The 14,160-nt window shown below is 37.2% G+C and overlaps 1 protein-coding gene across 2 annotated transcripts in view; it reads left to right on the plus strand.

Annotated features, from left to right (window-relative positions):
* Positions 1-14,160, plus strand: part of LOC134637213 (glutamate receptor ionotropic, kainate 1-like) — a 35,041-nt gene that overhangs the window by 947 nt on the left and 19,934 nt on the right. For both annotated transcript variants that reach the window (XM_063487577.1, XM_063487576.2), the window contains exons 2-7: positions 9,086-9,253; positions 9,650-9,907; positions 11,408-11,589; positions 12,185-12,238; positions 12,451-12,621; positions 12,975-13,118. In XM_063487577.1, coding sequence (XP_063343647.1) covers positions 9,086-9,253; positions 9,650-9,907; positions 11,408-11,589; positions 12,185-12,238; positions 12,451-12,621; positions 12,975-13,118 — 977 coding nt within the window. The remainder of the gene's footprint in view (positions 1-9,085; positions 9,254-9,649; positions 9,908-11,407; positions 11,590-12,184; positions 12,239-12,450; positions 12,622-12,974; positions 13,119-14,160) is intronic.

A 14,160-nucleotide genomic window follows, 5' to 3' on the forward strand; every position in this document is an offset into this window, starting at 1 on the left:
AAATAAAATTAATTTAAACTCACACCACTGTTTAATTCATCATCTTCACTAGACACCAACTTGCTGGTAAATGTAATTATATAGAAAGTCTTGAAATGCTGCGGATCAATGTGTTTTTAATTACAAATGCTGCAGTTCTGACAGAAACAAGCTCGTGAACAGTTATTTCACCATCAGTGGGTTTGCATGAGGCTCTGTTTGCTTACGGTTTCACACAAACACGTAAAAGTAATAGATTATTGATTCTTCTCTGGATATTGTCATGGCTTCACACACTCATGTTGGAGACATTTTCATTCAAAATATGCCCGCCAGTTATTCTCAATCCTGCTGTCATCAGCTTAGTGGAGGTGAGGAGTCAGAAGGCTACACCTAGATTTGATTAGACAGGAGGAGCTTGGTGAGCACTGAGGGCTGTGTTCATTATCCAAGCATATCACTTTCAGGCTTTGAGTCAGACCAGACTCGAACGGTAATATGTGGATCTAATTGACTGAATACATTTAGGATTGCTGTCACTGCCACCCATTTGAATCTTTGGATTTAGCAATAGGCTAGAGGAGTTATTTTATTTTATATTTTATACATCTAAGAATATATATTAAAGTTCCATGGTGTTCAGCCACCCTTCATTTAGTCATATTTTGCTGGGAGAATGGAAACTAGATGCAGTGATTAATTGAAACATCTGCAAATATACCTGAAAATACAGTATTTGAGAAGTCTGTGCTATTATAATGAGCTTGAAAGTCCAATTTCTGGTGTGAAAACCTTAATGCTTGAAATTTTTTGTAATTTCTGTTAGTAGTCTTCAGAAATAGTTCTCTGGGCTTCTTGAGTAGTATTTTTTACCCAGGTATGCTTTTACTGCATTGGCAGTGTGTTTAGGGTCGTCATCATACTGGAAAAAAAATCAATCATTGGCTTCCTTCCTGTGTTCATAATTCCATCAATTTTGACAAAATCTCCAACACCACTGGATGAAATGCAGCACCAAACCAGACAGTGCCTCCACAGTTTCTATGGACTGTTTTCCTTCTTTAAGAGAGACTTCTTGACAGCCACCCTTCCACTGAGATCATTTCTGATGAAGTTTTGTTGATCAGCTGAAGGGTCAGATCCATCTCTCATGTCTTATGTCAGGATTTTTCCTATTTCTTAAGGACATGACTTTTAGATACTGTTCATCTGCTATAGATAGATTTTAGCCCTGCAGTGTCTGTTTTTGTTCTCACTTTTTCAGTTTCCTAATTTTTTTAGTGATACTACCAAGAGATTTGCCAAAATTTTGTGTAATAGTGCTTAGGGAATCATATTTTCGGTGAAAAATACGATTTTATCCCCTTAAACAGTGTTATCTTTGGTATTTTTGTAAACTCAACAAAAGAATTTGGAAACAAATATGTTTTTGCAACAGACTGCTAGAAACAAAGTCCCTAAAGACACTATTAATAGGTTCTTTGCTAAGTTGTCTGTTAAGACAAGGATTAAGGATTCTGTAAAGAACTGATAAATATTCCATTTTTGTTCTTCTTTAACAGCCTCACTGTCTCTACTGAAAAGCCCACTCTTGTATGTGGCCTGATGTTTCAAGTTTCCACATTACATTTGTAAATTGTATATTGGATCTACTATGTATTTAAATTGTACAGTGAACCCACATTCGGTAAAGAGGCACTTTGGTTCTTCTGCAGATTAATTGGAAAATATTGTCTCTTGTGTCAAGCTCAGCAAAACTATATATCAGTCTACAAAGCAGAGGTTGCATGTTTAAGAAGTGAAGAAAAAATAAATATAAGACATTTCTGAGTGTTGGGGATGGGGCCTGGGTGTTATAACAGGTTGCTAAAGAGTTGATTTTTAAAACAGAGCTTACATTCGCCAAGTGGATTACAACCTGTCAGCTCCAATTATTATTATTTTTTAATAATCTTCATGCCCACACATTTAAATTTTGTTTTGCATGCACAGCATTGGTTCATGTTTGTTGTGAAGTCCAGCTGCACATGCACATGGTTTTATCATCAGGAGTGTAGCCCTTGGTTACACATTAAAATTCATGATAATTCAGGACCGATATGTTCAGTTTTGGTGGGTCAGACTCCTTAAACAACACAAGCCCAGAAATAATTCACAACTCCAAAACATTTACATACAGATACTATCAATGTCTGTTTGTGTGTGTGCGTGTGTGTGTGCGTGTGTGTGTGTGTGTGTGTGTGTGTGTGAGAGAGAGAGAGAGAGAAGAAGAAGGAGAAATCAAAGAACTGCAACGTTTGGCTCCAGGTGTTGCTTTCTTTTAAATCGATTTGCTAAAGCTGAGCAGGAGCTGTAACCTACATTTATAAACAGAGGACCTGATTAATATTATAGATTACCTGATTTTATTCCAACACTTAAGAAAAGCTATTAGTAAAATGAATGAATGTCTTCTCTGGCAAATTACTTCATTTTGGCACGTTATTGGCTTCTCTTCATTGGCTTCATTGTTAAATCTAGAAGTGGATTCAAAATCTTCTCACATACAAAGTTTTAAATAATGTGACTCCAACATAAAGACCTCATAGTATTATATCATCCCAACAGAGAACTTTGCTCTCAGACGCCAAGCTTACTTGTTCGTAGGATTTCCAAAAGTAGGAAGGAAGCCAGAGCTTTCAGCTGTCAGACTCTTCTCCTCTGGAAGCAGCTACCATGTGGAGTACAGACAAACACGCTCAAAACTTTTAAAACTTTATTTGTTGATAATTCTTATATGTCTGGATCAAGTGACCCTGAAGCATCCTTATTATGCTACCATAGCCTTAGGTTGCTGGAGCACACCCCACGATGCAATATGCATTAGTTGCCTACGCCTCTCATTTCACTCCTCATGTCATTAAATTTTTTCTTCTCTCTTCCATAATTTGCATCTTTCCCCTTTTTTCCCTGTTGCCACAGCTGGTTGAGGAGTGAGGGGAAAAGAGACACTGGTATTGCGAGAGGTTTGTTCATGTTAAAAGGGAGTTTTTTCTTCCCACTGTTTCCACAAGTGCTTGCTCATAGGGGGTGGGCATAGGGTGGGGCTCTTGGTTGCAGTTTTCTCTCTGGTGCCTTGAAGTGTTATATAAATACTATAGATAGATAGATAGACTTTTCTAAATGAGCTCTGTCAGAAACACAGTTATCAAGTAGGTAGCCAGTATTTTTGTCCTTGAGACATAAGAAGAAGCTGCAGTCATGAAACTACCTGACTGACCTTATTTATTTGTATGTATTGATCCTCCAGTCTCATAAAACTCAGGATTGCGAGTAGTAAAGAGCCACCCCTATTCATATCTTTTTTTTCTTATCAGTGGCATCTGTACATGTCCAGCATGCTGGCAGAGAACAGGATTTTGGAACCTGAGAGAGACTCTGTCGGGCATGATTTCAGCTATAAACATACGGCTTTCATATCTCAAAACCAGGGCCAAAATATGGCAAACGTCAACTAATAATTTATCTAAAGTCTCCTTCTTAGACATTTATGTATTTTAAATTTGTCAAAATATAGAGGATGTTGAGTGTCTTGGCTTTGATTTTCGAGATTTCTCTCTGTTACTAAGCAATATCAGACATCATGACATCATTTGACCTCACAGAGTTTTTGCACTTGTATTGAAAATGTTTTTTAAAAACTCGCTTGGTTGACATAGTACACCATGACTTCACTCCTTGCCCTTTCGGTGCCCTTGCAGTAATTTCTTGGTGTTGTTTCTCTCCGTGTCTCCCTATTTTCTCTTTCTCTCCTCAGTTTTTACTTCCCCAATTGCACGTTTGCCTTGTTTGCCCGTCACACAGCTCCCTTGATTTGCTCTTGAGAACGAAATGTTTCCTATATTTTTCCTCAGCCAGAACGACAGTGCGACACCTGAGGCCCCTTTTATACTCTCCCAGATGTATTTGCCCTTACCTGTGGCTTCATAGCCTGTCCAAAGTGTGTGGCAATGACTGTTTTCAGAGTAACTGATGGCTGTAGTTTCTGTCATTGTGAGCAAAAAGATGAACTCTCTGACTCATCCAGCTCAGTGATCTTTCAGAGGTGTTAGAAAGCGCCACCTTTCATCTACCTCTGGTACTGAGTGGCAGTTTGATGTCTAACTGCCCTCCAGTGACTCAACTACAGTGTGTGCCAGACAAACTTTTGCAAACAAATTAGGACTGGAACACCTGTATCAATAATCATGGATAAGAGTAGAAAAGAAGACAAGAGTTAATGAAAGACAATAAAAGAAAAAAGAAAAAATATAGTGTCTCTTACAGTAAAGTAAAAATGGTGAAACACCTTAATGGATGTTGCTGTTTCCCCCAGTATTCATATTTATGTGGTAAAAAGGCTTTTGACATGTAAAATAGCCACACTAGATTTTAGTGGCAGTCCCCGGGACAGCTTGTTACAGCTTTAATGACTATACTGGCTTCAAAGAAAATTGATTTCTGCATAAGAAAAGAGCGCTAACCCATCAAAAACAATCGTGACTGACCAATAAAATCATTAAAATAATGACTGCTAATTTGTAAGGGTTACCGAAGCCACATTATTTGGATGGCTTCATGTCTGATGAAAAATTGGTTAAATCGATCATCACTTGGAACTGTGTTGCATAAAAACAAATTGGGACTTTGATATACTGCAACACAGCAGACTAAGCTTCCCTCATTTGTGCACACAGTTTGTATCCAGATTGTGCCAGAGTACTGAAATATCTCAGTAATCTTTATGCAAATGGCAAATGAGCTCATATTGTCATCAGATCAAACGTCTTTTTGATGAAAAAGGAGAATCTTGTGGCAGTTCACTAAAACACATTGTTAACGTCTTGGGTTTTGTCTCTGATCTGGGATTTTTTTTTGGTATCATATTATTGGTCATTTTTTATGGCATCAGAATGATCATTAAAACACTGCTGAATAACACCCATCTTAGAAAAGCACTAATTTTCTCTTAATAAATTAAAAAATAACTTAGATTTTATGTTTATAGTCACCCTTATCTACACAACCGATGTTCAAATGCATTTATAGAGTCCTGTAGGTCCCCTGAAAACATTTAACATCCATTTATGTGCCAGGCAGAAGCGCATTCCTGTGACAAATTATTCCTCATTATTGGGATTGTAAACGAATGCTTTTAGTGCTCTTAGTTCCGTGAATTCATTTGCAAGGAAAAACACCTTGCTTAAAAAAATATATAACTTTTGTAAGTGCAGCAATCATAAGCCACAGGAGAGTTCAAGCTGCTCTCCAAGAAGGAATCACACATGACGGATGTAAAACATAATTGTTTGTAATTAGAGAGCAAAGTGAAGATGGATCATTCACAGTTCTTCATGCACCGACACAAACATATTTATCTCTCCACAGTGGGTTGGTGAAGACGCTGATCAGGTCTGCATGGCAGTCTGGCACAAAGATCAGATTTATTCTTCGAGTTTTTGGAGCATCAGTGGCTACTGAATGCGCACAGTTTGTGCTACTGTTTTCCTCTGACTATAATTGGATTTGATGTCATTTATAATGATTTATTTTAGGGATCCACCAATTGTGAAATTCTATGCTGATACTAATGATTTGCTGGGTAGAGGATTCAATTTGGTTACTTATTTATTTATTTTTGCTATTAGGTTATTAGATTTTGGCAATTTTTTAACTCCATTATGCAGCAGGGGGAAACAAACAATAGCTGACCTGTTTAAATGTGACTGTGAATTTTATGTGGGTGCGTGGGAATCTGTGGTGTTTGTACTCAAATTAATATTCATTAAGCATGCACAGAATGCTAACCGTGGTTTTACAGATAAGTCATTTCTTATAATCCTGGAGTGGGCATTGAACCAATGCAGACCCAGTGAATACCATTGTTCACTTGGATTCGAAAAGCCTTTGTGTTGCATTTATAAGTGAATGCACCAATAGCACAGTTTTTGAAATCCAAAAAACATAACGACTCGTGAAGAGCTGCAATCTATTGATTACACTTTTTTATACCGTTTTATAAAATTAGTTTTTTCTTTCTTTTTTGTGTCTACTTTTAAAGTCCATTTCACTGAGATTGAGATGACAATATTAATAATACACTTTCAGAAATGTTCGCAGCTACATCCCATAAAGCCAAACTTTTTCTTTTTGCTTCTTTCTTTTTTGAGGATTTGTACAAATTGAAGCGATAAAGCACAGCTTGATAATTTGTATGTTTTTACCAGAGTATTATTCAGTTGTTTGACTCTTTTCTGCCTTTTTGCTGCTCTGAACTTTGATATTTTGTGTACAGCATGGTGTAAAAGTCTTGAGCGATCCCTCATTTCTTTATGTTTTGCTAGGAAAATGGGAAATAGGTGCAGCAATTTGTTATGAAATGTGTATATAGTCCAAAGCTCTTCTTTTGGGTGTTTGCTGCCTTTTTTCCATTCTCTATCAAGATGATGGAGGCCAGTCCATGACTGACAGTGTTATACTGTGTGTTTTTCTAAGTGCGTTTTTACTGCATTGGTAGTTTGTTTGTGTGACAACAAAGTTGTTGCTAATAAGATTTTGTGACAGGCTGCTAGTAACATAAATATACCGTTAAAATGTAAAATTGTTGCTTGAACAATAAAATGTCTGTAATGTCCAGAAACAACACTGGTTCGTCACTTTGGTTAGATTAGGTTTCTTTCATAGTTCAGTCTTAAGTGGCTTGAAAAGAAAAAAAGGGAGAATCCTCTGAAAATGGTCAGGTACAAGGAATGGACAGAAAATTGGTGAAAAATCAACCAATGCCCAAAACAAAACTTTAAAAGATATCCAGATAACCCGGAGAAGTATTGTTCAAGACCACTTTTATAAAAACTTACAAGAATATCTGGCTGCGTGGTGCACTGAGTGTTTCTTGTTCTCACACACCACTCTTCATTTACAGTCTATTTATTATTCATCTCTGGCTCTCTTCCACAGTGTGTCTTTTGTCCTGTCTCTCTCCCATCACTCCCAACTGGTTGCGGCACATGGCTGCCCCTCTCTGAGCCTGGTTCTGCTGAAAGTTTCTTCCTTTTAAAAGGGAGTTTTTCTTTCCCACTATCGCCAAGTGCTTGCTCAAAGAATCTTTGATCATTGGACTTTTCTCTGTATTATTGTAGAGTCTTTAGCTTATAATATAAACCATACAACACACAACTGATGTTGTGATTTGGTGTCATATAAACAAAGCTGAATTGAATTGAATTATTTAAGGTATTGCTTCTCTTCTGTATGCTGCCAGTCACCATATCAGCATTAATATCATAAAAAAATCAAATATCTTTACAACATCTCAGCTATAATTTAATGTGATTTTCTGGATGTAGTGAAATCTGCCCACTCCTTAATTTATCTCAGGCTGTTGTTGAACACCATCCTTGGAGCTAAGCTCATTATCTGCTTGGCCTTGACCAACACCACACACAATGTGGTGAGCTGTATTGTGAAGCGTGACAGCCTATTGATCAGTGATACAAAATCCCTGATCCACTGGGTATTATTATTCACATGTTACAGTACTGTTTATTTTAAGACATGCAAGCCTATTAACTGGGCCAATAATTCAACATATAGATAATAGAGAACCTGTGTTTTAAATCAAGAAACTGCATCCGCAGTCGCAGAAAATTATCCTGATTATCTTTGTATTATTACAGGGTCTCTTTACCTTACAATATAAAACGCATCGAGGCAACTGTTGTTGTGATTTGATACTATATAAATAAAACTGAATTGGAAAAACTGAAAAAAACCTACTAAAAGACTAACAGTTATTTGTGCTTTTCCTGACTGCGATGCCTTGACTTATCTCAGGAACTCCATAGCCTTTTTTATTTCTTGCCCTTTCACACAATGGAAGTAATTATACTTTCATTTCATCTGCCCTTTGAATTCACCCAGATCATTGGATGTTGATGAGGAGTTTAAGGGCAATTTCAGAAGTCTGTCTGAACAGCATTGTTTCTACAACGTTATATGCAGCTTTGGGCCTCTGCAGTGTAAAAATGAGAGTGGAAGAATAAGTACTTGTATGAATCATCCTTCCTGTGTGAGGAGCAATAAGTTCAGAATGTCTTTTATGGGCGGTCACAAACTTTCGATTATTTACCTCAAGCTCTTAATATTCATCATCATTATCATGCGACCATGGCAATTTCAATTTCATTCTCTGCTTGTAGAAAACTCAGGCTGAAGGCAGTGAAACTTTAACTGTGCACATAATGGATTTACAGCGTTTCTATGACTCAGAGATATAGCTTGCGTAAAAAGAAAGTAAAATGTGACCAACATTAATGCAGAAAGCAGAGAATAGATGGTGTAATTGTGAAGAGGCTGTGTTGTTGTTGTTGTTGTTGTCTTTTTGTTGATTTTTACAACAAGTTTAGGACTTCAACCTGTCTATACCATCTATTAAGGAAAAGAAGTCTATGTTTTGTCTACTGTAATATCATCTCCTTATATTTTGACATGGCACATTTATCTCTTAAGTTATTCTGTCATTGTTAACTGTTAATAATGTTTTCATTCATAACTTTTTGCTTGTCAATTTGTGCTTTACTATTTAGACTTAGTCCATTCATTATTATTATTATTATTATTATTATTATTATTGTTATTATTATTATTATTATTACTGTTGTTGTTGTTGTTATCCTATTATCTTCTACTACAAAGACTGGATGAATATTAATGACTTATTAACATTTTTAATAGCTTGAAAAGGTGATAATAGAGTGATGATAATGTTATTAATTGCTTATAACGCCAAAATTGTTTTTTCTAGTCCTACTGGCATTGCATCTCATCTATATAACATCTTTAATGAAGCTGTTACTGAGAACAAAGCACATCTTGACTTTAATTCACTTCAGCTGCTCACTGAGGTCATGATGTTTGCTCCTATGGTGGTGGTTTCCTATGTTTGATCAAGTAAAATAAAGTGAAACTCAGTGCAGCAAAAGTGGTTTGGTGCAGAACACGTATGCACTAGGTGTGGTCTTTTGCAGCTGTCTCCTGATCTCAACAGAAATGATTTCTTTTTAACCTTCTCGTCTGTCTCAATGTTCAGGTGGGATTTTTGAGACCCGAGAGAGTGAGTTAGTGAGTACGGACGAGCTGGCCTTCAAGTTTGCTGTTAACAACATAAACCGCAACAAGACCCTGATGCCCAACACCACTCTTACCTACGACATTCAGAGGATCAACCTCTTTGATGGCTTTGAGGCTTCCAGGAGAGGTAGGGAGTTTTTTCTAAAATGCTGACTTTAACTAGTTTAAATGCATACATTTTCCGTAAAATCCAAAAATGAAATGTTACTGGTAGATTCAGTATTTATCAAGCACATAAAGATCCACTAGCTTCTGGTTAAGAATCTGGTTAAGACTGACATGTTTTTTGACCATTTACTTGTGATCACAATGAAAATAATAGTAAGATATAATTCTGTCCTGTAGCTGGAAGACAACTTACTTTTTAAATCAAAGTCTAATGCTATCCCTTTAAATTATATAACCAGTTTAACACTTGAATTTGGAAACACATCAACAGTCTTCACCTGTACTCAAGAATTGTCTGATAGCAACAATCAAATCCATCCAGCTGCTTTTCTGCTGTTCTGTTTTTTTCCACTAGTGTGTGACCAGCTCGCTCTTGGGGTGGTTGCTGTGTTTGGCCCCTCTCACAGCTCCTCGGTTAGTGCTGTTCAATCTATCTGCAATGCTCTGGAAGTCCCTCACATACAAACACGATGGAAACATCCATCGGTGGACAACAAAGACACCTTTTTCATCAACCTCTATCCGGAGTACACCGCTATTGCCAGGGCCATCCTGGATGTAGTCACGTTCTTCAAATGGAGGAAACTAACGGTGGTCTATGAGGACAGCACAGGTAGGCTCTGTTAGCTGTATAATTCTAACTGCTGTTGTAGCTTTTAAAATTGATTCGCAAGCACTTGATTAATACATTACTTCAAGGATTCAAATGTGAAGAAGGTCAAGGAGAGCACTTTTAAGCGACAGTCAGGTTGTTTTGGATTATGTGAATTTGACAAAGCTATTTCACTATTTTTCAGTTTATCTGTATGCAATAAATCAGTATGATCAAGGAGAAGATTAGCCAGTTCTACTGAGCTAACAACAGCCACAGTCATTGTGATGTTACCTGTTGCACAAGTCCCATTTTGAATTCTCAGTTTTCTCTTTTTGGGCATCATCACCTAATTCTTTAGAGCCATAAAAAGCCAAAACCCACTCCCTGATACTGATATATGATATAAATACTTTATATGATTGGTGAGTTCGAAGAAAAGAAAAAAAACCCCTGTTTTTCAAATAACTGTAGTGACCAAAACTCCTGTATGTACCTGACTATGAATATTTATGATTCTGCCATAATAGTCCTTGCTAATGGAAACACCTGCAAGTGTCCGTTTGAGTAACTGCAGTATTTTAGTATTTGGAGCTTGGGCCATGAGTATGTGTGCAGGTATTTTATGTAATTTGTTTATTTTTTTGCCCTGGACGTTTCGGCTTGACTGCACCTCAGTGATTAATCGCTCTCAATATCTTATTTCCATTATGACTTTGAAAAATAACTTTTACACCACGTGACAATAACCAGAAGTACTATAAGCATTTATCATCCAGCTATAAAATATAAATATGGATTTTTTTAAACAAAAAAACATAGTTTCAAGTTTCAAGTTCAGTGTTTTTAATAATATTTGACTGAAGACAGCATTTTACCTTTGATTTTATTTCCTCCTGTAAGGCTGGTTGTCAACCTTAAAATGGCATGGCATTTAAAGTGAAGAACTGAGAGGGATAAGAGGTCAAAGGAGCTAGCTGGTGTTTCCTGGACCTGGCAACATATTCATATGTCATGGTCGTAATTACAAAATAAAATTCTGTCTTACAAAGTCACCTCCATCGCGTTGGCCAGTGAACCCAATCTGTGACAGGGCACCAGGGCCTCATATCAGACAGCTGCCAATGTTCCTGCCCTCTGACTTCCAACTGCAGACATCCAGACCACAACACTGATAGCCTCCACATCCTGCGGTTTCCCATAAACAGCAACTGCCCACAACACAGAGAATATGAAATTCTGTTGCTAAAATGTCATAGCTTATAGATTTTACAAAGATTTATTCTTCCTGAAATGTCACATAAACACACAGCTGCCCATTTACACTCTATTGTGCATGTACACATTCAGGCTAAAGGAAAGCAAGGCGTGCGTCCAGCTTATGTAACAGAACAGCGATCAGTCTGGGGAGAAGCTGAAATGATGTAGTGTATGTTTTGTATTTGACCACAAGAAGGAAGTAAAAATTAGAATTAATGAGGGGGAAAGTATAATTTACTGTTTTTAACTTTTTTTTGAAAGGTCTGATGCGGATGCAAGAATTGATCAAAGCTCCAGCAAAGTTCAACTTGAAGATCAAGATCCGCCAGCTGACGCCGGGTAACCAGGATGCCCGACCGCTGCTTAAGGAGCTGAAGAAAGACAAAGAGTTTTTTATTATTTTTGATTGCTCCTATCGCATGGCTGCTGAGCTCCTTAAGCAGGTCTGTGCGGTACTTTATCTAAGATTCATTTCAGTAGTTTATTTGTTTAGACCACGGATTTTACATCACATTTATTTATCTTTTGGGGGACAGGGGAGGGGACGGTGCCCCGTGCACTGATTCCTTCATACAGATGAGCTGAGATCGTCTTGCATATTTTATAACAACCCATTTCTGTTGTCCTGGTACTTGCTGGGTTTCTCACACTACATTTGTATTATTTGCTTGTGTTGTTTCTGTATCCATTGTCTATTATTAAGTAATAATCAATTTGTTTCTTTTTTTTTTATCCAGATCCAGGTTTTGGTGTCAATCTTACAGAAACAGAAACTTAGAAAAACTTTTATTGTCCTTTTTATTCAGCTTCAGGGAATTCAGCTATTTAATTCATACCTAAAGACTGATAAATTTGATGAATACTCTTAAAAAAATGCATGATATATTTGACGTGCTGTGCAAGAGAAAAATGACCTGCCAAATTACTTTGTTATCAAACTTCTACATTAGCTGTAGCACTGGAGAAATCATGATATTTAAAAAAAAATAAATTGTTTGGCAACTTCATTTTCTTACTTTATTTTTTCCTTTGTTGCAGCTTTCATCAATGGGAATGATGACAGAGTACTACCATTTTTTCTTTACAACCTTGGTGAGTTAGAAAAATGCACAGCTAAAGTTTTATTATAGTTTTTTAAGGTGATAGTAGGCAAATAAGTAAAATAAAGCTCTGTGTATTCATTTTTCCTTTAACAGGCTTTTTAAATTTACTGGTTACACCTTGAACCAGTCCTTACATTTGTACATAAAAGCACATCCTTCTTGCTATCTTGCACCTTTACCTTCATCTCGCGTCTCTTGCAGGATTTATTTGCCTTGGATCTAGAGCCATACCGCTATAGCGGGGTCAACATGACTGGTTTCAGACTGCTGAACATTGATGACCCTTGGGTAGCATCTACAATGGACAGGTGGGCCATGGAAAGACTTCAGGGTCCCAAACAAGAAAGTGGTCTGATGGATGGAGTCATGACCGTAAGCCCTGTTGCTGTTATTTTACATAACAAACACCTGCACCTGCAAAAAGCCACATCTGTTCTATAAGCTGCATCATATATTTGGAAACAAAAAAGCATGAGCTAACATGTAATGCTTTTTTAAGCTTAGTAAGAATTGAAATGCTGATATTCTCAGTTATATTCATTTCATCGTTATAGCCAAACTTTATATGTTTTGCACATTTTCCCAGAGGAACTTTTAGAGTTTTTAGAGCATTTTTATCTGCAAAACCTGCTCTCTTGGTTTTGTAATTTAGCTGTTTACAACTGACGTTTAAGTGCAATTTTATTACACAGAAAAGCAACTTTCTCTCACTGCATCCTCTACAGACAGACGCAGCTTTGATGTATGATGCCGTGTACATGGTTGCTGTCGCGTCCCAGCGGGCCACTCAGATGACCGTCAGCTCCCTGCAGTGTCACCGCCACAAGCCTTGGCGCTTTGGTCCGCGCTTCATGAACCTTTTTAAAGAGGTCAGTGTTAGATAAGTTATTGGGAACTTAAAAAAAAACATGCAAGATCAGCAGCATGGCTTAAGGAGCTTCAATTGCCTTTAGCCTAAACACGATGCATTTTTGATGCATGTTTGTAACAGATGCCTCAGATGCAAACATAAAAATTTACCAAAACTGGGTGTCAGATCATTTCTTCTGATATAATATTTTATAGGTCCCTTCTGACAGTCCACGCTTTGCCTCTGAAAGCTCGCAACATGAAAATACACGGTATTTATGTACTTATAAGTTTAAAGCGTGGGGCTCAGCCCGACAGTCAGACTTGATGCCTACAGACAGAAATGAGGCCTTTGATGCACGAGTGTTTTGATCTCTTAAGTTTTAAATCCAGCAGAGGACCGTTGCCTGCCACGGAGAAGGAACATTATCATTCAGTCGCCTCACTCATATTTTCCTCTTCATGCCCCCGTCTTCCTTCTCTCACGCTTTTTCTTTATCTTTTCTTTTTTTCCCCAGCATCTTAGTGGCTCTCCTCTTCAGCTTTTCATTTTGTTTTCCACTGCTCATTTTTTGAAGCATCTGTCCTCATGTGCTATTCATCACTTGATAATAGCCTTTTTGGGAAAAAAAACCCCCATAGTGATATGTCTCTCACTACACTCAATTAAAAAGCACTGCTGACAAGAGAGCACAGAATATGAGGACACAGCTTTTATTTCAGTGACAGAAATTAAATCCTGGGCACTTTAACCCAAATGTTATCACTCTCCTCTGGCTATTGTGTGTGTTTCTGTGGATCAAATGAGCATATTTCTATTTGACATGTCTGAACACTTGTTTTTGTCAGCTTTAATCAGGAACCACATTGCACACTTACAATTTTGTAGACATGTCAGTTTCTACAGTTGTGTGTTTTTGTTGAATTTGTTAATGATGCTAGCAAATTACACTTCTGGCACACATCAATAGATTGTATTCAGTTTTTCTCATTATAAATAAGTAAAAGGTGGAGTTAACTTGCTTTAACTTAGTTTAGTTTGTATTTTTAGTATGCAGTTAG

Source organism: Pelmatolapia mariae, linkage group LG10_11, assembly GCF_036321145.2.
Source record: "Pelmatolapia mariae isolate MD_Pm_ZW linkage group LG10_11, Pm_UMD_F_2, whole genome shotgun sequence".
Taxonomy (NCBI): domain Eukaryota; kingdom Metazoa; phylum Chordata; class Actinopteri; order Cichliformes; family Cichlidae; genus Pelmatolapia; species Pelmatolapia mariae.